Source organism: Plecotus auritus (genome assembly GCF_963455305.1).
Source record: "Plecotus auritus genome assembly, chromosome: 9".
In the NCBI taxonomy this organism is placed as follows: domain Eukaryota; kingdom Metazoa; phylum Chordata; class Mammalia; order Chiroptera; family Vespertilionidae; genus Plecotus; species Plecotus auritus.
Window position 1 is genome coordinate 136,405,194 of NC_137783.1, and position 25,522 is coordinate 136,430,715.

A 25,522-nucleotide genomic window follows, 5' to 3' on the forward strand; every position below is an offset into this window, starting at 1 on the left:
TCTCCTCTTCTGCTTCAGTGGTCCCATTGCTTCCTCCTCTTGTATCTGTAGTCAGATCTTCCTGGGCCTCCCTCTAATAAGGATGTTTGTAATTGTATTTAGGGCTCACCATTATAATCTACTAGTATACATCTCAAGATTCTTCACTTAATAACTCTTTCCCCATATAAAGCAACATTCACAGGTTTTAGGAATTAGAATTTGGATATCTTTATGGGCCATTATTCAGCCTACCATATTCCCCCAAGTCAGTGGTCGGCAAACTGCGGCTCGCGAGCCACATGCAGCTCTTTGGCCCCTTGAGTGTGACTCTTCCACAAAATACCACGGCCTGGGTGAGTCTATTTTGAAGAAGTGGCGTTAGAAGAAGTTTAAGTTTAAAAAATGTGGCTCTCCAAAGAAATTTCAATCGTTGTACTGTTGTTATTTGGCTGTTGACTAATGAGTTTGCCGACCACTGCCCCAAGTCATTCAATTTGGCCAGCTTAGCTGTTTGTGTGTTTGTTTTGTTTTGTTCTTTTTTTGGACTTGATTCTATAGTACAGTGATTTTTAACCTTTTTCATCTTATGGTACACATAAACTAATTACTAAAATTCTGTCTCACACCAAAAATATATATTTTTGCTAATCTGATTAAAAATAGGTATAATTTTGATTAATTCACACCAGACAGCTATTGCTGTGTTGACTATTGTCATTTTAAATTTGACAATCAAAGGGAAAAGAAATCAGTGCCCTTGACTAAATAGTCAGGTATTGCATGTTTTAAAAATTCTGTAGCACACCAGTTGAAAATTGCTGCTATAGAAAATTTAAACACATTATGAACACAATTATCAATTGATTAATATTTTTACTTCCTTTCAGAGTATATCTGAAATTCAGACAAGTAGCTATGGCCTCAGATTCCTATTATCTAAGGAAATCTATTATTTTATTCAAGTTACACATTTTCTATTTATGAAAATCCATGTTCTTGGTTTTGTGAATAGAAAGTTGGATAAAATATAATCATATTCAAAAAATTCACAGCAAAATGAACTTCCAAGGATACTCAACATAATATTAGAATAATAAAATTGTTCTTCATGGAATTCTCTGGAAAAAGACAAAAGGATTCAAAGACCCAAAGAGAAACCAGCACATTCTTTCTAACTCCTTTTTAAAATATCTTCCACATGGTCCACAATTACCCTGAGTGCAAATAGAAGACAAGAACACAAATTACCCTAACAAGAAGAAAAATAAGGTGAAACATGCTATGCTATTTTCATATTAACTGATCTCTTAAGCTAGCATAGAACAGTTTTTTAGTTATTCAACAGGAATAACTAACCCAGTTCAGCATAAACATGTCTCACAATGAACAACATATATACATCTGTTGGGTTTTTCAATGATCTAAAATAGCCAATGATGGGGGAACTTAAATATATCTTAATTCATCTTTTAACAGAAAGGAATCACAGAAACTCAAAAATCAATGGATGAGAAAAATTTCACCAAAATTAAAGAGTTCATACTTTTAGGGTTCACAGCTGACTTATGGTTACAGCACGTGCTCTTTTTCATCTTCCTCATCATTTATGTCATCAGTCTCTTAGGGAACATCACCCTGATTTCTCTGATCTGTGCTGATTCTCGGCTCCACACACCCATGTATTTCTTCATTGGAAACCTTTCATTCCTGGATCTCTGGTATTCCTCCGTCTATAATCCAAAAATCCTTATGACCTGCATCTCTGAAGACAAAAGCATCTCCTTTGCTGCCTGCTTGGCTCAGTTCTTTTTCTCAGCTGGACTGGCCTATAGTGAATGTTACCTGTTGGCTGCCATGGCTTATGACCGCTACGTGGCCATCTCTACCCCGCTGCTTTACTCCCAGGTGATGTCCTCAAAGATATGCACCAGTCTTGTTGCAGCTTCATACTTTGGTGGCTTTCTTAACTCAATCATCATTACCAGTGAGACATTTACCCTGAACTTCTGTGGGAACAATATCATTGATGACTTCTTCTGTGACCTGCCCCCCCTTGTAAAGTTGGCCTGTGATGTGAAGGAGAGCTACCAGGCTATGCTCTATTTCATACTTGCCTCCAACATCATTACTCCCACTGTGCTTATTTTTGCCTCCTACCTCTTCATCATCGCTGCCATCTTGAGGATTCGCTCCACCCAAGGCCGCCTCAAGGCTTTCTCCACTTGTGCCTCCCACTTGACAGCTGTCACCTTGTACTATGGTTCAATTCTTTTCATTTACTCCCGACCAAGTACTAGCTATGCCCTGGAGAGGGATAAAGTGGTGTCAGTTTTCTATACTGTGGTGATTCCAATGTTGAATCCTTTGATCTATAGCTTAAGAAATAAAGATGTTAAAAATGCACTGAGAAAAATAATAGACAGAGTGCCCAGGCCTGGTTGATCAGTTGCTTGGAGCATTATCCCATATGGCAAAAGATTGTGGCACATACTTAGGTTGCAGGTTTGATCCTATTGTTCAGGGTGCATATGGAAGACAACTGATCCATGTTTCTCTCTTACATCAATGGATCTCTCTCTCTCTCTCTCTCTCTCTCTCTCTCTCTCTCTCTCCTCTCTCTCTCTCTTTCTCTCTCTCTGAAATAAATGAACATATCCTCAGGTGAGGTGAAAAAAAATAGTGGACAGAACGAAGTGTTTTTAAATGGCTATATTTTATTTTACAAATTATCTTCATGTCATTGTTATCAAATATACTTTAAAAAAACAAACAAATAAAATCATTGGATAATGTGGAAATATCAGTCTGCATTTTTGTCTTTTGAATACATTTTTAAAATAAGTGAGGCTGGTGCATTTGGAAAAACTGCTATGCCTGTTGGCTTGGAAGAGAGTCCATGAAATTATTGTGATTCTGTGAAGGTTAAAAGAAAAAAAATTTAAATTTTTACTTCAGAGTTTATAAGTTGCCTGTATATAATTATTTTAATCTATATATGGGAATAATAAAATTGGTTATGGAATCATTGCCAGGATTAGATGGGGTAAATGACTTGCTTCAAATCATTGTAGTTCATAGGTAAAAAATAAAATAAAAGTAAAACAGGAACACAAACCCAGAACTTCTGAGTCCGAAGGTTCTTACCCCATTTGTTGGGAGATAGTCAGGAGTTCATAAGTAAATTTCTACTGTGAAATGCCCTTAGAAACAAGTTTATTTTTTTCTTTTCTGATTCTCATTTTTTTGCTTGCCATAATACAAAATTTCTTTGGTAATAGATGTAAGAAAGAACAAATTAGTGCCACTGAGCTTCCAATAAAAATACTTTCCCCAACAATTAAAAAATCAAAGACAAAAGTATAACAGCTGTATAAAATAGGCAGAAATGGAAATGTAGAGAGAAATAGAGAAATGAGTAGAGAGATATATACATTTCAAAAAGCTTTACATCCACAATTCAGAGTGAAACTCTGCTAGGTAGAATTTCCACATCTTGGGAAAAAAAAAAAAAAAGAAACTCTCTGTTACTTTAAGCAATTATTGATAACAATGAAGGTTCACTGCATGTTTGTATTCCTTTGCTTCTTCTGTTTTATGCATGAATTAATAAAAATTAGAAAATGTTTCATTGTGCTGGATCACATTTTCTCATTTTAGTAGTCATTTTATGTGAAAAAAACATAACGTTGCACCAACATAAAATGTCTTAGTGCTAACCAAGTGTATTCATTTGCTAGAGCTGTCATAATGAACTACCACAGACTGAGTGGCTGAAACAAAATCTCTTTTCTCATAGTTCTGAAGGCTAAAACGCCAAAATCAGGATGCCATCAGGGTTGATTTGTTCTGAGGCCTCTTACCTTTGCTTGCAGATGGCCACCCTTTTGCTTTCTCCTCTCATGATCTTTTCTCTGTGCACAAACATCTCTGGTATCTTTGTGTATCCAAATTTCCATTTCCTTTTTTTATAAAGACACCAATCAGATTGAATTAGGGCTTACCCTAATCGACTCATTTTAATTAAGGATCTATAGGTAATGGAGGGCCTGTTCATGGAGGACTTTTAGGTCATTGTATGGAATGTGACTCACAGTGGTCGGCAAACTCATGAGTCAACAGAGCAGCAAACCGCGGCTTGCGAGCCGCATGTGGCTCGCAAGCCGCAGTTTGCCGACCACTGCTCTAACAGAATAAATTTGTTGCATGTTAGAGTTAAATACAAAAGTGTCACAAATTGCCATTTTTTTAAAAAAAGAATCATACTAATTGATATATTGAAAATAGACTACAAAGGGAGAAGGGTCTATCAGCCGTGGGCAAACTGCGGCCTGCGGGCCGGATCCGGCTGTTCTATCCGGTTCTCTTGCTCTCCCCTCCGCTCCTTTACTTTGAATTTATATTAGTTCACACAAACACTCCATCCATGCTTTTGTTCCAGCCCTCCGGTCCAGTTTAAGAACCCATTGTGGCCCTCGAGTCAAAAAGTTTGCCCACCCCTGGATTGCAAAATTTTGGGCAAAACATGATGGTGTTTTGGACCAGGGTAATAGCAGTAGAGGTGATAAAAAATGCTCAGATTCAGAATACATTTTGAAGGTAGGGACATAAGGATTTTTTGGAATATTGAGAGGAGTTAAGAGAGAAAGAGAGTAGGTTGATTTGTAGTTTATGGCTTGAAATATAGGAAGAATAGAATTTATTAAATGATATGAAAAATTAGAAGATAGATAAGTTTTTGACAGTGAAGATTAGGAATACAGCTTTAAATATGCAAAGTTTGAAGCTTTTATTACTCTTAAAATTATAAACTTTTAGAACTGAAAAGAAACTGAGGCATATTTTAGTGCAGAATTTTAAATTAAGAATTATAACCATAAAACCATGGGTAGATTTCTGGGAATCTGTGAACCCTCTAAATTTTTGTTTGTTTATCCGTATATATAGCAGTTCAGAAAATTGGGTAGAAGCATCGTTGATTGTGTCAGGTTTTCAAAGACATCTATGATTTTATTCTAAAAATTCAAGAGCTGTTAAATTCTTAGATAAGAAAACTAAAGAACACAGTCAGAGAATATAAACAAGTTAGTTCACAAGATTGATTTTTAGGAAAACAAGAAAGAGTATGCACATTTTTAAAAAATCTATTTTTATTGATTTCAGAGAGGATGGGAGAGGGAGAGAGAGATAGGAACATCAATGATGAGGGATCAAACCCACAACCCTGGCATGTACCCTTGACTGGAATCTAACCTGGGACCCTTTGGTCCGGCTGAAGCTCTAGCCACTGAGAAAAACCAGCTAGGGCAGTATGCACATTTTAAAGTAAAAAGAAGAATGCTGTTGTCTTTGGTAAATTCATCTCTTACTTCAACCAACATGATGATAATGTCCCACGTATCCAAAGATAAAGGCATATATATAAGGATTGTTAAATGGTTCTATTACTCTGTATTGTTGCAGAGATTACCTGTTCTTATTTTTATGATGAATTCTAAAGAACATTAACAAATTGGAATCATAGAAGGTGGGTTCCTGAAAAGAATCAATAAATTTTACATGTGGATGAATCTGTGTTTCAGAGAAGACAGGTGACTTACAGGTGAGAGTGACAGGCTCGGTCCTTATCACAGGACTCCTTGACCCAAGGCCAATGAATTTTGCATTTCCAAGACTAGGTGACAAAAACATTTATTTATTTATTTATTTATTTATTTATTTATTTATTTATTTATTTATGAAAAGATTCTGAAGGACACGTCTATTATGGTTTAAATTGTCTCCTTGTAGAAACTTGGGCTTATTTATATTTTTCCTCAAGATCAGTTTTTAGAAATAAATCAGGTATTATTCCTCTCACTCAGAGTAGCAATAGCTACCATTAGTTAGGTATGTTTTCTGTTCACATACTAGGGCATGAATTTTATCTATAGCAATGACATTTTTCTTAGCTTTTTAAAGGTAAAGAAATGTGAGTTAGAAGTTTTTAAGGAATTTCTCAAGACTGCAGAGCTACCAAAGTGTAGAATCAGAATTTAAACTCAGTTCAATTATGCAATAATAAAAGTCTGCTTATGCCAGATGTGTCTTAGCTAGTCTGCTCTTGTCTGTGACTAGCTTTTAGGTCATTGGGGTTGAATGATGAAGATGGACTCACTAACGTGTGAAGGGGCACACTTGCTTTTAGCTGTGGTCACAGAGAGAATGTAGATAGATGTCTTATCCAGCAAAATCTCCCAGGCTTATTTACATGGTGGAAGGATTTCAAAAGTGAGAAGCGTGCATCCCCTCTTGACACCCAGGCTCAGTGTCGGCATAGTGCTGTCTATGCTGCAAAACAATGGCCAGAACAAACCACAAGGCTATCCTAGATCAAGCAGTAGAATAACAGAATCTGCTGTTTAAAACAGGAAATCAGTAAAAAATTGTGTGGATATATTTTTGAAAAAATATATACCACATAGATCACTAGTGTGTGGTTTAGTTTACATTTTTTTTTCTTTTCACTTGATTTTAGCCAAAAGGCCGAGAAATGATGCACATTCTTTTCTTTTAGTTAGGTATATTTTCTGTTCACACACTTGACTATAAGATAGGGTCTTTTAGTACAGTGTCCCAAGCTTTCATCAAATTTATTTATCCACCCTTACCAAGATTTTGTAGTTTCTTGTGTAAAAATAGAGGGATGCTTTCATAACCAATGCACCAAAAAAGATATACATGGCTTAACAGTTGAGAACATATACCCTTGGTAAAGAACACAGTGATATACATATATATCTAAAATTAATTGTAGCAGGTGTATATTGATATTTACAATCAATCAGCACAATGCATGACACATAAATTCTCAATAAAATATAAAGGATGCTGAAAATTTTTTGAGTACTCACTATGTACCTAACATTGGGTTGGATGTTTTCATGCATATCTTCTTTACCCAGACAAGCTGTCAGGGAGCTTCATTTTTCTCGTCTGTTTGGTGAGACTGAGGGACTTGCCTAGCATTAAATAATTAATAAGTGAAAGCTTTAATTTCAAAATCATATTCTAACACTAGTTCCTGGGGTCTTCAGAAGTACAGAGTAAAGTTCAATTATTCTAGAGAGTTATGGATAAAAGTCCATATGCCTCCTAGTAACTGTTGACTTAATTGATACCTTTGTTTATTTCTTTCAATAGAAAAATCACTAAATAATCCCCCCCCCCCCAAGTCTTCATCAGGCATTCTTCTCTGTAGACATGAAAGTGGGAAAAATTTCACCATCCTGACTGAATTCATCTTGGTGGGCTTATCAGCAAACCCCCGGTGTCAGTTGATTCTATTTGTACTATTTCTGACACTCTATTTAATGACCTTGTCAGGGAACATGACCCTGGTTATCTTAATTCATATTGATTTCCACCTGCACATACCTATGTATTTTTTTTATCAGCAATCTGTGATTTTTGGTACACCTCTGTGTATACTCCCAAAATCCTGGCCAATTGTGTCTCAGAGGATAGACGCATTTCCTTGGCTGGATGTGGAACCCAATTGTTCTTTTTCTTTGTTGTAGCCTACACTGAGTGCTATCTCCTAGCAGCCATGGAGTATAACTGCCATGTGGCCATCTGTAACCCATTACTTTATTCAGGTACTATGTCCAGCTCTCTGTGTACTAGACTTGTTGCTGGCTCTTACATAGGAGGGTTCTTGAATGCCATAGCCCATACTGTCAATACTTTCTGCCTGAGTTTTTGTGGTAAAAATATCATCAACCACTCTTCTGTGATGCACCACCACTGGTAAAAATGTCTTGTACAGACACCAAGGTCTACAAAAAAGTCCTCCTGAGTGTGGTGGGCCTCACAGTCCTCTCCAGCATTCTTGCCATCCTGATTTCCTATTTCGACATCCTTCTGGCTATTCTGACGATCTGCTCGGCCTCTGGATGGCAAAAGGCCTTTTCCACCAGTGCTTCACACCTCATCTCAGTCATGTTCTTCTATGGATCCTTGCTCTTCATGTATTCAAGGCCAAGCTCCACCTACTCCTTGGAGAAAGACAAAGTGGCTGCCCTGTTCTACACTGTGGTCAACCCATTGCTCAACCCTATCATCTATAGCCTGAGAAACAAAGATGTCAAAGCAACTCAGGCCAGCAGGCCACAGAGATAAAATGTTATCTTTTTGAAGAATGCTGTCATTGCACTTTCCAAATTATTGGCTTACAGACAGACATGTTGATAAACATTGCAATATTTCAAGTAAACATGAGTTATACGCAAAACAATGAAACATTGATCAAACCACTGTTTAATTGTTTATATTATTTTGTTGTGATTAAACTATTTTAAACCTATAATATTAGATTGTTTGATATCCCACAAAATTCTATTTTGCTTCCTAGCAACACTAGATTTTTATGTAATTTATGCTTTTGATGAACTTTGTGAGGTATTAGAAAGAGAAATTCGGTAGTTTTCTGCATATAGTTTGACTTTGAGGCTTTGCAAGCACACTTTATTGTGTGGAGAAAAGATTTGGAATGGTTAAACTGCTGGAAATTTATTTAAGATTTCATAAGTATTTATTTTTAGTAATGCATTTACCTCCATATCCTAATATATAAAAACCAAGGGTCCATAACATCCAAAACGACCAAAGGCTTGACTGACCAAAGTCAGTGCTGGGTTGCTGCTGCGGGCACCCTGATCCAGCACTGACTGCCGAGGGGGCTGAAGATCAGGCCCAAAGAGAGGCCTGGAGAGAGAAGCAAGGTCTGATCTGTAGCCTCTGCGGCAGCTGTTGATCAGCACTTGCCTCTCTCTTTTGATCTGGGCCTGGCCAGCAGCCACATCCCTCTTTCTCTTGGGCCTCCACTGGAGTTGCTGATCAGCCCTGTCTCTCAGATCAGGCCCAGAAATAGTTCTGGAGATGCTGACTGGCATAGAAACTGACCAATCAGAACCAAATCTGGGTTAAGTGCAAGGAGCCAATGGCTGCCTAGGAGGTGGAGCTTTTGATGCTGACTGGTGGGGGAAGGCAGTTGGGAGTGATCAGGCCAGCAGGTGAGCAGTTAGGCATCAATCAGGCCAGTAGGGGAGCAGTTAGGGGGCGGTCAGGCTGGAAGGCAGAAGCGGTTAGGGACAATCAGGCAGGCAGGCAGGTGAGTGGTTAGGAGCCAGCAGTCCTGGATTGTGAGAGGGATGTCCTACTGCCGTCGGACATCCTCCAAGGTGTCCCAGGTTGGAGAGGGTGCAGGCTGGGCTGAGGGACACCCCTCCACCCCCATGTATGAATTTCATGCACCAGGCCTCTAGTTCTTTAATAAGGACCTGGGGATGATGGTGGAATGCATGGAGACTCTTGGCACCCAAAGAAAAGGTGAGGGTCTAATTAAAATCAGAAGAGAAGGAGAAAAAGGCATGAGAACATTTTAGAGGGAAGCAGGAAAACAAACCTGTAAACATTATGACCTTGCTAACATTAGGCTTAGCAATTGATCCGAAACTGTCTCTTTCACAGGATCCCAGAGTCCTATGGCTTCCCTTAGGCCTGAAAGGATGTCAATATGTGAAACTTACATGCCCACCACTTCAAAATATTAGGCAGAGGAGAAAAAATGGGATCCAGCAATTGTTTTGTAAAACCAACCATTTGCCAGAAGGAAAGACTCAGGATAGAAAAGAAAAGGGTCTTGGTTATTGGTGGCAGCAGTTTCAGAGAGATAATACAGTAATTGGAAGCACACCAAACTCCTTGTTGGCAAATGTGTGCTTTGTATTAGTACCCTCCAGAACCTGGCATGTACCTAGCACTTCCACGTTTTTGCTGAACATGAGTGGCTGGATGCTGGGTTGAGTTATTCATATCTCACACAAGCCCCACTCCCCATGTATTGAACTAAATTTTCTCTGATTACCTTTCAGAATAGAGAAATAGTCAACATTTAGACCTGTCATTCCTCATGACCATGAAAAAATATGCTTAAGAATGATGGGCTATTTATTTCCCCTATTAAATCCTGTCTTCATTTCTAACCAATATTTGAATAAATTTTAAACAAAAAAGTAATGAATCTTGCTCAGCACAACTTTCAAAAATATTAATTTATATTTCCTTCAGATAACAGAGTAAGGGTTACATAAAACTCTTCCAAAATTAAGATTCACTCAACAAATAGATGGTACCTTGGGTAGTGTTTATTGGAAAAGTATTTGCATTTTTAAAATTTTCTGCCACCATTCCTCTATCAATATCATTTATCTGTGATAATAACACATTTTCATTTTTTGTTATTTTTGAGGTTTTTTTCCAATTAGTTTTTTGAAAGCAGCTTTTACATCTTTGTTCCGTAAACTGTAGATCAAAGGATTCAACATGGGGATGATGATAGTGTAGAACACAGAGGCCCACTTATCTTGGTTCAGGGAGTAGCTGGATGTTGGCCTTAGGTACATAAACATGACCGTGCCATAGAAAAGTGTAACACCAGTGAGGTGAGATCCACAAGTGGAGAAAGCCTTAAGGCGGCCCTCAGCTGAGCGCATCCTGATGATTGCAACAAGAATGTAGGCATAAGAGATGAAGATGATGAGAATGGTGCTGAATTCAATGAAGCCACACAGACTAAAGAGCAAGATCTCACTGATGTAGGTGTCTGAGCAAGAGAGGGCCAAGAGTGGTGGGATTTCACAGAAGAAGTGGTTGATGATATTGGAACCACAATAACTCAAACTGAAGGTGAGAGAAGTGTGAGCTACTAAACTCACCAGACCAGCCAAGTAAGAACCCAGCATGAGAACCAAGCAAACTCGCTTAGACATGAGAGTGCTATAGTGGAGGGGTCGACAGATGGCCACAAAACGATCATAGGCCATGGCAGCCAGGACATAGCACTCAGCATCCACAAAACCCACAAAGAAAGCAAATTGGGTGGCACAGCTGGAGAAGGAGATAACTTTGTGCTTTGTTAGGAAGTCAGCCAGCATCCTGGGAGCAATGGCTGAGGAGTAGCCCAGGTCCACGAAGGAGAGATTGCAGAGAAAAAAGTACATGGGTGTATGAAGCTGAGTGTCTGTTACGATCAGGATAATCATACCAACATTCCCCACTACATTGACCAGGTATATTAAGAGGAAGACCACAAAGAAGATAATCTGCAGCTGAGGGTCCTGTGTGATACCCATAAAGATAAACTCAGTCACCACTGAGTGATTTTCTTTATCCACCTTTTCCATTTTTTTTTGTGTGCCTGGATTTGGTTTATTGTTTGGAGTGATCCTTAAAAATCTTCTCAGGGATTAGATTCTATGACTTGTAGGGTGAAGGTGATGGCTGTGTGTCCTCTCCAGGTGCCCAGTCAAAGTAGAAGTAGATGTTAGTGTCTCAGGGATTGTAAATTCTGTTCCTCCAAAGACCTTAGTGCTCCGAGGTCACTTGTCATATGGTACCAAAGCATGACCTGATCTATGTATTTATCTGCCTTACTAATCAGTAAAGAAGAACAGTTTTGAGTGTCCCTTCCTTCTTCCTGAAACAAAGCAGATATATATGAATAAATATGAACTCTCATTGCATATAGGCACCAAAATTAAATAAATGAAATATCCAAGGATCTTAAAGTATAACATATGACATCACATACATACACACATTTACAGAAAGTGAAATACTTGGAGCAGAGGGTGAAAAATATTAGAAAAGGTAAAGGATAATAATTTTAAAAAAAGCAAAAGTAACTGAGTATTAACTGTAGGCCAGAACTTTGAATGATATATATATATATATATATATATATATATATATATATATATATATATATGACCTAATATCATCCTCACAACAACCCTATGAAGTAGGTACCACCATTATCTCCATCTTATATAGGAAAAGAATAAGACTGGATATTAAGTAACTTCAACAAAGTGTACAACCAATAGCAGAGCTGGTTCCATCTGAGTCCTCTCAAGTTCACTTCACTTCACTTTATTGTTCTCTGTCTATATATGATTTAATGAAGGTGAAATCTCTTTATTTTTGTTCCTGCCTTTTCCCCCTGTCTTGCCTATCATGCACAGGCATAGACTTAGTCTTTTAGTTTCCCTAATCTTTAGAGTATCTAGGGGTTTGGCATAGGGTATAATGAGGGTGAAGACACAGCTATGTCTTTGAACAATTCTATTGCCTAGCCAACAGATTGTTGCATAGCTCAGTTCAAAGTTACAATTCAAGGATCCCTCACTCTGAGGGAATAGAGAAAGCATTATCTGACTGCGGTCACATAGGAGCATATATTTGTTATTTTCTCTTTAATTGGATGAATAGCTGGTCCATTGAAGAATTCTAAAAAGGAAGTGGGTAAAACCAAACCAAATTAAAACAAAGTAAATGCAGTAATTAAGAAATAAATAACATCCTTTATCTAAATCTGAAGGCAGAAACCAGAGAATATCTACTTTAATTGGTTTATTGTGTACGACAGACAAGAAAGCAGATAGTATTATCTGTCTTTCATATATATCTATCTATATATATATATATATGTAGAGTATATATATCTACCTACATGAGACTAACATTAGCTAAAGTTCAACCCAATCTGACACTTGAAGAAATAGTAGAATAGTGAGTAAGTAAGCATATTTTATAGTTAACAATAATTCAAATGTTTAAAACAAGCCCAGCAAAATATTGCAAGTATAGACCATATGTATTTTAAATTTTGATATACCACCTGCTTTTGCATATTTAAATGTAAAGAATACTGAAGTAAGAGTTTAGAATCCTAGTCATAGTCCTGTTTTTTCCATTAGTTATTTTTTGGACTTTGTGAATTCCTGTATTAGATGCAGCTTCCCTAACTGTGAAATGAATGGGGTGGAGATACAGACTCTATGGAGCTTTCCAAATCTAGAATTTTTTTGAATTCAGACTTATTATGATATACCTAAAAGCCAACCCCCCAGACTGTGTCTCTTCTTGAAATTTTAAAATGGCATGGACCTGGTGCCAAGCAAATACACTCTTGAAGAAGCACTGGGCAGTATAACCTACCTAGGTCACAATACTTTCTCTTTTGTCCCAAATACTGACCTGTGACCTGACCTGTTTTCTACCTGTTGGTGAGGGGTTGAATGTCTCATCTTCTCTTGAAGAGTGGTACTGAACAGATATTCTGAGAAGTTTTCAAAGACAGTGAGTCACTCTGGTATTTGTCTGAGTTGCTTGCTCATCCCACCTTTGCTCCTGTGTGCAGGAGGTATTTAATCCCCAGAATCACAAATAATCCCCGGAAGAAATATGATGAAATGCTTTCTGTATTCATAGGAGACCCAAAGATTTGATGAACTGTCATCCCCTAAAGATTTCACTGTCTTCCTTAAGCCCTAATAATAAAAGAAGGAAACACAAGGGAATTCTTATCACACTCTAGTTGTGATTATTGAGTCCACCATAAGGGCTACATGGACTCCTGTACCAGCCTTAAGCTGTCTATATGGTATGATTTTGATGGTAATTTAGAAAGTTCTGTTTGCTGATGCCTGAAAATCCTTTCAAAGAGGATGATACTTTTCGTGCTATCTGGAGTGGTTCATATTTAAATGTACATGTGACAGCTAGCAGTATATGGGATACCCAGTGGTGCTTACTTTTCATAAAGGTTGGCCACACTCCCACAAGTATTATTGGGACAGTATTAAATTTATAAATTAACTAAGCAGAATTGCCACCTTTATGTCATTAATTCTTGCTATCAAAGAATGTGTATGTCTTCATACTTCTTCAAATCTACTTTGGTACCTCTCTAAAATTTTTCTTCACAGAGGTTTTGTGCATATTTTCATCTAGTTTTACTAAGGGCTTTTATGTTTGACAATCATGTATGAGAGCTTCTCTTCCACATAAATTTCCTAACTGGAAGTGTTTGTGTTTACAAGGTTATTAGCTAAGTTAACATTTTGTTAATTTACTAAATTTTCTCTCTCTCTTCTTGATTTTGTCAGCTATAAAATCTATTTAAGTAAACTTTATGGCTAGTGACTACTATGTAAGTGTATATGTTTATACCCTTTCAGACCCAAATGGTGTCTTTTTATAGCAAGTTCCCTCTGCTTTTTATATTGTCCTCTCTACTTCTGAAATGATATTCATAGATTATTTAATTTACCTACATATATAATTAAAGAGGAGAAACAAATTTAAATAACTTTATAATAATATAATATATATTTTAGTAACTAACTGGTTAGGCATAACTACATAATGAAAAAGACAAATGCTTGCGTGTATATTGAAAAGCTCCATAAATGTGACAGTTAAAGATACAGGCTGATACTGGTTTGTAATATAGGCACCTCAAACAATTTTGCAACTTTCTAGCTCATGGCATCAATTTCTGAAATGATGAACAGCTCTTTGTAAATAAAGCTCCAACCCAGTTTTTGTTCTCTTTGAGTTACTTAATAAATGAATTTGTGACAAATTTGTTATATATAAAATTCCATTCAACAATACTTCATATTTATACTTAAAATGTGTTTACATATAAAATGGAGGTTGATTCAAAGCTCTTTGAGATTTCTTGTTTTGCAGCCTGGTGCTGACTAGGACCTACCATATATCCTGTCCATGATTGATTACTCCTTTGTTACCCAGTGGTCTCACTCTACCACTCTGTTATCACCTAGGGTCTTACATCTTGTGTTCCTTACCTCTTAATGCCATGTGACCTTTCTCCTAATTACACAAAACTTAATCTCATTTAATTTATCACTGTTTGTTTCTATGTAAAACTAATTCACACTTAATTGATGAAGTTATTTATTTAATTATTAAATAACTTTGCCAGTTATATTTCAGATTCTGTATTGACAGAAGCTTACTGTATTTTTCCTCCAAGATGCCAATAAATTTAAATTTTGCCTGATTGCTAGAGATAAGGTAGCATGACACATCTTTTACATCTTTGTGTTCCCCCAGCATTTAGTAAAAATTGCATTGATTAAATAGTACTTAGAGATAAATTAATTAGAATGTCTTCTCAAAGTGGCAAAGACATGTAAATAATCATCAGATATTGATTAATTTGTTTCAGACTCTGTGTCCTTTTTTTTGGTTGTTAATCCTCATTGGATGATATATATTTTTTCCCATTGATTTTTTTAGAGAGAATGGAAGTGAGGGAGAGAGACAGAGAGAGACACATTGACTGGTTGCCATGCATGCACCCCAACTGGGGCCAGGGATCAGCCTGCAACTGAGATTTGTGCTCTTAACCTGGAAGCAAACCCATGACCCTTCAGTTCACAGGCCGATGCTCTAACCACTGAATCAAACAGACTAGGGCAGACTCTGTGTCTTTTATATGCAAGTTATACTGGAACAAATGGGAAACCTGGTAAGTCTTGATATAGGGTACATAGACTGAAACTATTTCTTACTCTGGACAGTAGTGAATAGTGTTAAAGTAGGAGAAACTTTATTTATTAACTAGAGGCCTGGTGCACAAAATTCATGCATGGGGGGTGTGTGTGTGTGTCCCTCAGCCCAGCCTGCACCCTCTCCAATCTGGGACCCCTCGAGGGATGTCCAACTGCCCATTTAGGCCTGATCCTGATGGGATTGGGCCTAAACAGGCAGTCGGACATCCTTCTCACAATCCAGGACTGCTGGCTCCCAACCGCTCACCTGCCTGTCTTCCTGATTGCCCCTAACTACTTCTGCCTTCCTGCCTGATCACTCCCTAACCACTCCCCTGCCAGCCTGGTTACCCCCAACTGTCCCCCCCGGCAGGCCCAGTCACCCCTAACTGCCCTCCCCTGCAGGCCTGGTTGCCCCCAACTGCCCTCCCCTGCCGGCCATCTTGTGGCAGCCATCTTGTGTCCACATGGGGGCAGCCATCTTTGACCACAGGGGGGTCCATCTTGTGTGTTGGAGTGATGGTCAATTTGCATATTACTCTTTTATTAGGATTATCATCTATCCATATGCATTTGATGTGACAACTCACAGGCATTCATTTATTTTGTCAGAGTCATCCTAGGCATTAGCACTTTCAATTAGAAATGAAAAAGGTTAGGCACAATGAGGTTTAGTGAAATATCCAAAATCACACAATCAGTGAGACACTGAGCCAGAACTGAAAGCCAAGACAGCCCTTGTTCTCACTACCTCCCTGCACTTTCTTTAATCAGCTCCTCTCCATGATCCAGGTAGGCAAGAACAGAGGAAGAGCCAACCTGCTGTCTTTGTGGATTCTTTCAATGCTTCCAAGGGGACCAGAACACCAAATATCAAGGGAGACAGGAAAAAAGATGCTTAATAATTGTTAGGAATATGGGACTGAAAATTTGCTCTCCACTGGGCCCAGGTGTCCTGAGGGTAAAGGAGAGAAATATAAAAGAAACATTTGTTTTCCTTAGTTTCAGAGAGGACAAACAAGTAGATTAAAATGAGGTGACATGAGAGATACAATCTCCAGAGACTAAAGAACGGGAAATACATTCTATTTAAAATAAGTCAGGATGCCTACTCCACAGTCTGGTCTGGAGACTCGGTGATTGTAAATAACTTTGAAAACTATTACAGCTGCTCTGCAAAGATATATTCTATATTTTGGAGTGTATTTTACCATAATATAACAAACTGGGATACTTTAAGGAAAAGTAAGAGAAAGAATGACTCAACCTCTGCTGAATGAAGAATAACTTTCTTATGATAGGGAAGGTTTCAGTTTTCCTATCTCTGTAACAGATGGTATCTAAAGTCCATTCCAACTGTACCTTCTGCTTAACCTGGAGCGAGTGCCATCTCTAAGAAGAAAGATTTAATTTTTCCTGCTTTTTTGGTGAGAATTTGGGCATTGACTAGGTACAAGCAAAGCGGTCAAATAGAAGTCCAACAGTTAAAAAAGGTAAGGAAAATATATAAAATGTTTTGTTCATGTAACTCACTGAACTGGAAGGAAAATTTACAATGCTGTTAATTTCTCCAACTGTTACAGGTTCAAAGTCCATGTGCTCAATGTTTTAAAAGCCTAAAACTCAAAATGTCAGTTTGGAGTAGATCCTTTCTATCCAATGGTAGCACAGGTATTGGGTTACTTTGGACCCATGTTTTAAGTTTGGACAATATATAATAAATTCTTGCTGTGAGTGAGAAAGCAATTGATACTTGGACAGCTCGACTAGTGCAGTTTTATCTACCATTCAATATTCTGAGGTCAAGAAAGGAAGAGGAAGCTGGAGGGGAAGTGGAGAAGAATTCCACTGGAGCTATTGCCTAAACTTTTACTGTAATTTAGTTCCTGTAATTATCTAATAAATGGTTAATGCCAGAAGTGATTTAGTCTTTTGATGTCTTTTGACTAGACATCAAGTCCAACACACTTTTTAGTATATTTTTCATTTTGCACTCTTCCGTTAGACATATGTATATATGTCAGCAAAAAGATGTTTATAGCTCTATCATGTATTCATCTGACCAAATGCCATATTCTGTCTTCTCTCTTATTGCAGCTCAAATGATCAGATATATGAAAGAGGTTCAAGGCAGGAATCAAACTGAAGTGACAGAGTTTATCCTCTTAGGACTCTCGGACAATCCAGAAATACAAGTTGTCCTCTTTGGATTGTTTCTGTTAATCTATATGGCAACTATGGTGGGTAATTTGGGGATGATCGTGTTGATTAAGGTTGATCCTCATCTCCACACCCCCATGTACTTCTTTCTCATCAGCCTCTCTTTTGTTGATGCTTCTTACTCTTCTTCTGTTACTCCTAAGATGCTGGTGAACTTGGTGGCTGAGAATAAGGCCATTTCTTTTAATGGATGTGCTGCCCAGTTCTACTTCTTTGGCTCCTTCCTGGGAACTGAATGCTTCCTGTTGGCCATGATGGCTTACGACCGCTATGCAGCCATTTGGAATCCTCTGTTATACCCAGTTCTCATGTCTGAGAGAATATGCTTCTTGCTAGTAGCTATCTCATTCCTAGCAGGCTTTGGGAATGCAGCCATACACACAGGAATGACCTTCAGGTTGTCTTTCTGTGGCTCTAATCGGATCAATCATTTCTACTGTGACACCCCACCCCTGCTCAAACTCTCTTGCTCTGACACCCACATCAATGGCATCGTGATCATGGCTTTCTCCAGTTTTAATGTTATCAGCTGTGTTATGATTGTCCTCATTTCCTACCTGTGTATCCTCATTGCCATCTTGGGAATGCCCTCATTAGAAGGTAGGCATAAAGCCTTTTCTACTTGTGCCTCCCACCTCATGGCTGTCACCATATTCTTTGGAACAATTCTCTTCATGTACTTGCGCCCAACATCTAGCTACTCAATGGAGCAGGACAAGATTGTTTCTATATTTTATACTGTAGTGATCCCTATGCTGAATCCCCTCATCTACAGTTTGAAAAATAAGGATGTAAAAGGGGCCCTAAAGAAAATCTTAGAGAAACACACATTATAAAGCCATGTGACCATATCCTGTTATGTGGAAGAAAATGTGTTTTCATATTAATTTTATCTGATTGCTTAAGCACTTTTTTGTGTGTACTAAAGTAGATTTTTAAAAATAAGGTATAGTTCTTAATCTGGTGTCTTACATGGGTATCCATGGGCCTACATGATGAATCAACACAGTGGAGGATGGCATTGTCAAGTAAAGTATCAAATACTTAGCGGTGGCTGGCTTAAATTTAAGTTACAATTTCCATATTTAGCTTTGCTAAATATCAGTTTTCTTATATATAAATATTGTAAAAATTGTGAAAAAAGGACCAGGTATTTGTATTTCCACAATGATCTGTTTTGGATATGGGTTATCCACTGGGAGGGAGGGGATGAATGTGAGCAAAGCATTCCTTTTAACAGAGACAATCCTCAGCTCTGAAGTGTCAGTTTCCAATAAACTTGGAAGCTGGAGAACTAAATACTTATATCCTGCAAGGCAAATCAAGTTGGTGTACCATAGAATCACTTTAAATAATAACGCTATTCTGCTCACAAGGATGTCAAGAGTACCAAATAAAATACAAGAAAGTATCTTAACAGGTGTTACATTAATACCAGAGGCCTGGTGCACAAAATTCATGCACAGGTGGGGTCCTGAGGCCTGGCCAGTGATCAGGGCTGATCAGGTTACCCGCCTCCCCACCTCCTTCTTCCTTCACTGCCCACATGCTGCCAATGCATGGTTCCCTGCCTTCCTGCTTCCCTGCCTCCTCCTTCCCTTGCCACCCACATGCCACCACTGAGTGGTTCCCCACCTCCCCACTTTCCCCCTTCCCCACTTCCCCCGCCGGCCTCCCTCCCTCCTCCTTCCCTTGCTACCTGAATCCACCACCACTCACCCCCCATTCCCCATCCTAGCCCTGGGCCCAGCCCCGATCGGGTGATCAGGACCTGCCAGCTGGGGGGAGGGACTGGGAGGTTGGCTGGCAGGCTCAGATCAGATGATTGTGCCTACTGGCTAGGGGAGAAACAGAGGGAGGGACCTGGGAGGTTGGCCATTGGCCCCAAGGAGAAAACTGGTCCTTGGCTCCCTTGGGAAAGAGGCTGTGTCCACCGCCACCCACCCCTGGTTCCCCATCCCAGCCCAGGGGCCCGGCCCTTATAGGGCGAATGGAGCCTGCTGGCTGGGGGGAGGGACCAGGAGATTGGCCAGCAGGCCCCATCTGTGATCAGGGCCTGCGGGTTGGGGGCAGCTCCTGCATTGAGCGTCTGCCCCCTGGTGGTCAGTGGGTATCATAATGACCGGTTGTTCCAGTCGTTCCAGTGATTCTGATTGTAACGGTTGCTTAGGCTTTTATATATATAGATGGCTACAGCAGCAACAATGGGGGAATATTTTACTGATTTTGTGAATTAATTGGAATATTTTGAGGGTAATAATCAATGTATTTTAACTTTTTATCTCTATCCCTCCCAAAAATCTTGGAGCCAAAGATTTATTCCTTTCCATTGCTTCATTGGTACATTGGTACATTGCTTCTCCATCTGCCTCCACTTACTTGATTTAAGAAGTCTGCCACGATTCTAAATCCACATCTTTAGCCCTGATCTCTAACCTGAGTTCCAGATTTTTATATTAAATTGACAACCTGGCATCTAAGGACTTTGGGCACATTAAAGGATTAAGAAATTAGCTTTCTTTACTTAGCTATCATACTCAGACATCTATAATATAATCACACCTTTTGTACTATGAGGAGGAACTGCATCTTAGCATCATACTTATGTGTTCTTGGGCTTAAAATATCCTTCTCCATGTTAAGTTATAAGTGGTATTTTATGTTATATTCCCTTAGTTTGTGCCAGGAACAAGAAAATGGACACCTTTCATATCTTTATTTACTCATAATATAAACAAAAACTATTTGTTGATATACCAAAAAGCTTCACATATTTAATGTATACAATTTGATGAATTTGAACATATGCATATATCAATAAAATTGTTTAAAAAATCTATTAATGAAAAAACTGGAATGGAACATACTGTATAATGGCGATAAAGCAGGTAAGAAAACACAAAGTTCCTGATCTCATGAAACTTACATTCAAATAAGGGAGACTTTATTGTCTATACCAAATGTGTATGTATGTATGTATTTATGCACAGGTGTGTGTGTGTGTGTGTGTGTGTGTGTTTGATATGGATATGAGTGGTACTTTGAAGACCAAATAAAGCAGGCAATAGAGTAGAGAACGGTGGAGTCAGAGGAAAGCTTCCTGTGGAAATTACATTTGATCAATACCTAAATAGGGATAATATCACGTGAATGTCTATAAAAGAGCACTATAAGCATACTACATTAAATACAAAGGCCCTGGGAAAGATTATGTGTGGTTTGCTAAAGGAATAGTAAGGAGACAAATATATGTGGACCAGAGTGAGCAAATGACAGGAGGGAAATAACTGACATCAGAAAGGTGTTGTGAAGGAACAGTAGGTCACATTATAGGCCATACATAGGCTTTCAACTTCATTATTTTCATATCACCCTGTAATAGCTGTTCTCCCCCAACTCTAACTGCAAGATATGAGGAAGTGACAAGATTGGTTTTGCTGGCTACTCTATTAGTACTAAAGACATTGCTCCATTAAACACATTCACTATATTTTATTGAATGAATCAATTAATGAATGCAATAAGAACCATATCCCAGTATAAATAAGAAGAGATGATATCTTGAGTGGAATTCTGAGGTTTTGAAACAAGCTATGGTCAGTTATTTACCATTTAATTCATTGTTGTGCTCAATGGAATCTCAGGATCATGACATCATTTTTGCGTTTCTCTAAATACCTAAGTTACCCCCGCCCCAAGGGTATACATGATTCACTGGGGAAGATGTAGTTCAATTATTTCAGGGAAAAATAAACGCAAGCTTTAATTTTGTATCAGCACATTGCTAGCCTTAGACTTTTGTAGAGACTAAATCTCATGAGACTGATCATAGCTTTTATAAAGGGACTCTCTGCCTCGAATTCAGTAGTGGCATTTTCTAATCTTTGTTGAATTCATGACTTAATTCTATCAAAGCTATAAACATCACATTGGGAAACAGAAAACGTGTATTCATCCAACAAACAACAACAACAAAGGTAAACTAACAGGCACCACTACTTCCAGTGAATATTTCTTTAGGACAAAAGGGAAGATGATTTAATTTATCTCAAAGTGTTCGGTATGGAAAGTTTCCAAGGGGACTCAGAAAATATTCAAGTAATTAAAAATAAACATCTCTTTTGTAATATGTCTGAAACACTGAATTTATTGTTACCAACTAAATTAGTGTGATTGTTTTAGAAGAGAGGAAATTAGGATCACTAGTAACAGATGAGAATTTTGTAGAATATTTAGTATATGCATACACATACATGCACACATGAATGTATGTATACTTGCATATATATGTGTGTGAATATGTGTGCAAACAAAATTGAATTAAGTTTGTGTAGAAAGAGTGCCAAAATGCTTGACATATTTAATGCCTTCTGAAGGGCATTAAATAAAATAATTTCATACTCATATGTACAAATTGAGAAAATGCTTATAACTTTCAGCCTTCATCATATGTGTATACACATGTACATATACATATAGGATCATATATATTACAGAGAATATAATTTTATTTATGTCAATTTATATGTTTGTTACATATGTAATATATATATATGCATAAAGCAGAACTCTATGAAATGTCTGCAAAATTTTAAAAGTTATTTTACAAGAAAATTTATTTTATTTTGGGAACAGAAAGATCAGCTAAGAGACTATTGCAATAATCTAGATGAAAGATGATGTTGTCTTGGGCCTTGGTGGTAGGAATGGTGGTGGTGGAAGGTAATTGGTTTATTAATAAATTTTGAAAATAGATGCAACATATTTATTTGATAGAATGGAATGTGTTAGATAGAGAAGAGATCAATATTTCCAATATTTATTTGTAATAATTTGAGCAAATAGAAGTATAGAATTGTCATTGATTTGACATATGGAATGCTGTGTTTAGAGCAAATTAAGAGAGAACATAAAGAATTCAGTTTTGGGTGATGTTGAGTTGCTATTCTATATTAACTCAGAAATGTAAGAAGTTTATTTTAAATCTGGAGTTGGGAAAAGAGGTAAGGCCTGGAGATATAAATTTAGGTGTTCTAAATATATAGATAATATTTAAAGCAATGATATTGAATAAGACCATCAAGGTCAAGTATAAATAGGAAAGAAAGGAGAATGAGGACTGAGCTCTGAAGTATTTCAACCTTAAGAGTCAGAGGAAAGCAGTGGAATAAGCAAAGAAGACTGAGAAGGAGCAACCCATATGGTAGGAGGAAAACTCCAAGTCTGGTGTTCTGGAAGATTAGAAAAGAAACTCTTTCAAGGAGTAATAAACAATAAACTCCATCAAATGTTACTGATAGATTAAAAAGGTGAGGACTAATTGACCACGGGGTTTGCCAAAATAAAGATTCCTGATGACTTAGGCAAGAGCAGTTTCCAAGGGTAATGTGGTCAAAACCTGATTTGAGTGGGCTTAACAGAAAATAGAAAATGATATAGCAAGTACAGTTAACTGTATCATATTTTAAATTGCCAATGAGAGTGCAAAGGAATTGGATGGTAGCTAGTGAAGACAGTAGGATCAAGGGAAGAAGAGAGAAATTTAGGAGGTAAGGTAGGACATAGACTCATAGGGGTTAATCATTGAAAACTTTACATACACACACATACACACACATACATATGTTAAATATTAAATAAAACAGGTTACTGAGTTTCCTTAAGGAAACTTTTTCTTAGTGCAATAAGAATGTAAAGAGGTTTAATACATATGTTCTTACGACAGCTTAGAAGCAATTTTACTTATGGCAGAGAATGAGCTATTTGATTTTCCTGGTGTTTTTCTGTACAATTGATTTCCTTGATTTCTTTCTTATCCCAGCAAATGAAGTATCCATTCTGAGACAAAGGCATGAGCAACCATTCAACAGTGACTGAATTTATACTCCTGGGATTCAGCAATCATCCAGAGCTACGCTGCCTTCTTTTTACTGTGTTTCTAGTCATCTATATCATCACTGTGTTTGGAAATCTTGGCATGATCATATTAATCAATGTTGACTCACGTCTCCATACTCCAATGTACTTTTTTCTCAGTAACTTGTCCCTTGTTGATGTCTGTTATTCTTCTGTCGTTGCCCCTAATATGCTAGTGAATTTCTGGGTGGAAAACCCAGTCATTTCATTTAGTGAATGTGCCACACAATTCTTCTTTTTTGGTTCTTTTGCTGGAATTGAAGGCTTCCTGTTGGCTGTGATGGCTTATGACCGGTATGTGGCCATCTGCAAGCCTCTTCTTTACACAGTCACTATGTCCCCTCATCTTAATATCACGCTGGTGTTGGCCACATATCTTGCAGGCTTTGTGAATGCTTCCATTCACACTGGCTTCACCTTCCAACTGTCTTTCTGCCATTCAAATGTCATCAACCACTTTTTCTGTGACACTCCACCCCTCCTGAAGCTCTCTTGTTCTGATACACGTGTCAATGAGATTGTCATTTTTGCTTTTGCCAGTTTTAATGAACTGAGCTGCCTTCTAACTATTCTCATTTCTTATCTCTACATCCTTGCTGCCATCCTGAGGATCAATTCTGCCACGGGGAGGCACAAAACCTTCTCCACCTGTGCGTCCCACTTGATGGTGGTTACCATCTTCTTTGGCACAATCCTGTTCATGTACCTGCGCCCCAGCTCCAGTTACTCAATGGACCAGGACAAAGTGGTGTCTGTGTTTTATACAGTGGTCATCCCCATGTTAAATCCTCTCATCTATAGTCTGAGGAACAAGGAGGTCAAAGCTTCTTTAGGTAAAATTTTTAAAACAACCTCTTTTTACTTCTGTGCTTAGAACTGCAAAGCATGGAGTTTTATCACACTGAGGGAATGTAGAAATGAGCAAGTCCACCTTCATTCATTCCGGCTCCATTTCATTCTATAATGAGGCTATTTTTTTTTTTTCTGATGGTGGAGTTGGACCAAATGTCCCAGGCATCCAGGGAGCATGATGACACTGTATAAATCCCACTTATTTCACAGAATTGATATGATTGAAAATAATCCAATATTCATATTCAGAGTTATAAAGCCAAATATTAAAGTACGTGGGACAGAGAAAGAATGAGTGGATGGAGGAATGACTCCATCTCTTCACCTGTTTGATGATTCTGAGATTGGACAGTGGTGTTTTAACTGCCAGAGGACAGGTGATAAGGAGTAGGCTGAGCCAGAATACATCCAGAGGACTAAAACCAGGCTTAGAGACTGCCTCTTATCCCCAGTGAACCAGAAAAAAAAATCAGAACTTAATCCCAATAAGGCGCTGAGGTCAAGTGTTTTTAACCTGAGCAAGTAATCTAGATGACTAAGGGAATGATGGGAACAAATTACAGCATAAGTAAAGATAAGAGTGAACCACAGGACAAGAACGAGGCTCATGGAGCAGAAGTTTCTGAGACTTACAAAAGAAGTATTCTTTATAATTTCTGAAGATGAAGTGTCATGTTGTTTGATCTTTGAGTAAGCAGGTTAAACTTAAAGAGTTAGGGCAAGTTCTTTGTCTATTTTGCTGCTGGCTACAATGTAATTGAGACAAGTTTAAAGCTTTCAGTTGGTTTAACTGGTATTTTCATAATTGGGCTATCTCCTCAGTAGGACTGGATTTTCTTTACAGAAAGTGACCACTGACATGCCAACAGAATATGTTTTAAATTGGCTGGGATTGGATATAATACTATACTTGGTGTGATTCTAGCATATCCCTTTGCCATTGAAAAACTAATAGATCCTAGTACAAAAGCAGACACTTAAAAGAGACTAAGTAATCATTTGAAAACTTTTATTGGAGGTTTATTATGAAGTCATGGAACTGTGACAGCAGATATAAAGACGTTCTAAGAATCATTCCAAGTAAAGATGCAGGATGATGGGAGACAAACTGTTGCTTCTGGCATCTGAAATGTAAAGTGCCCAATAAT

At 38.0% G+C, this 25,522-nt stretch overlaps 3 protein-coding genes and 1 pseudogene across 4 annotated transcripts; 3 read left to right on the forward strand and 1 right to left on the reverse strand.

Annotated features, from left to right (window-relative positions):
- Positions 1-1,485: 1,485 nt before the first annotated feature.
- LOC308233743 (olfactory receptor 5F1-like) lies at positions 1,486-8,139 on the forward strand (annotated as a pseudogene). Its single transcript has 2 exons — positions 1,486-2,406; positions 7,194-8,139. The product of its transcript is annotated as an olfactory receptor 5F1-like (transcript).
- A 2,120-nt stretch (positions 8,140-10,259) lies between these two features.
- LOC308233744 (olfactory receptor 5AR1) lies at positions 10,260-11,204 on the reverse strand (the record flags this gene model as incomplete). The annotated part of the gene is made up of 1 exon (XM_080640691.1): positions 10,260-11,204. The coding sequence occupies one exon, from the start codon at positions 11,202-11,204 to the stop codon at positions 10,260-10,262; it is 945 nt and encodes a 314-aa protein (XP_080496817.1).
- Positions 11,205-17,488: 6,284 nt separating this feature from the next.
- LOC308257998 (olfactory receptor 5AP2) lies at positions 17,489-18,442 on the forward strand (the record flags this gene model as incomplete). The annotated part of the gene is made up of 1 exon (XM_080688229.1): positions 17,489-18,442. The coding sequence occupies one exon, from the start codon at positions 17,489-17,491 to the stop codon at positions 18,440-18,442; it is 954 nt and encodes a 317-aa protein (XP_080544355.1).
- Positions 18,443-23,457: 5,015 nt separating this feature from the next.
- On the forward strand, positions 23,458-24,396 carry LOC308233745 (olfactory receptor 5AP2-like; the record flags this gene model as incomplete). Its single annotated transcript, XM_080640692.1, has 1 exon — positions 23,458-24,396. One exon carries the CDS (start codon positions 23,458-23,460, stop codon positions 24,394-24,396), a length of 939 nt encoding a protein of 312 aa, XP_080496818.1.
- Between the last annotated feature and the right edge of the window lie 1,126 nt (positions 24,397-25,522).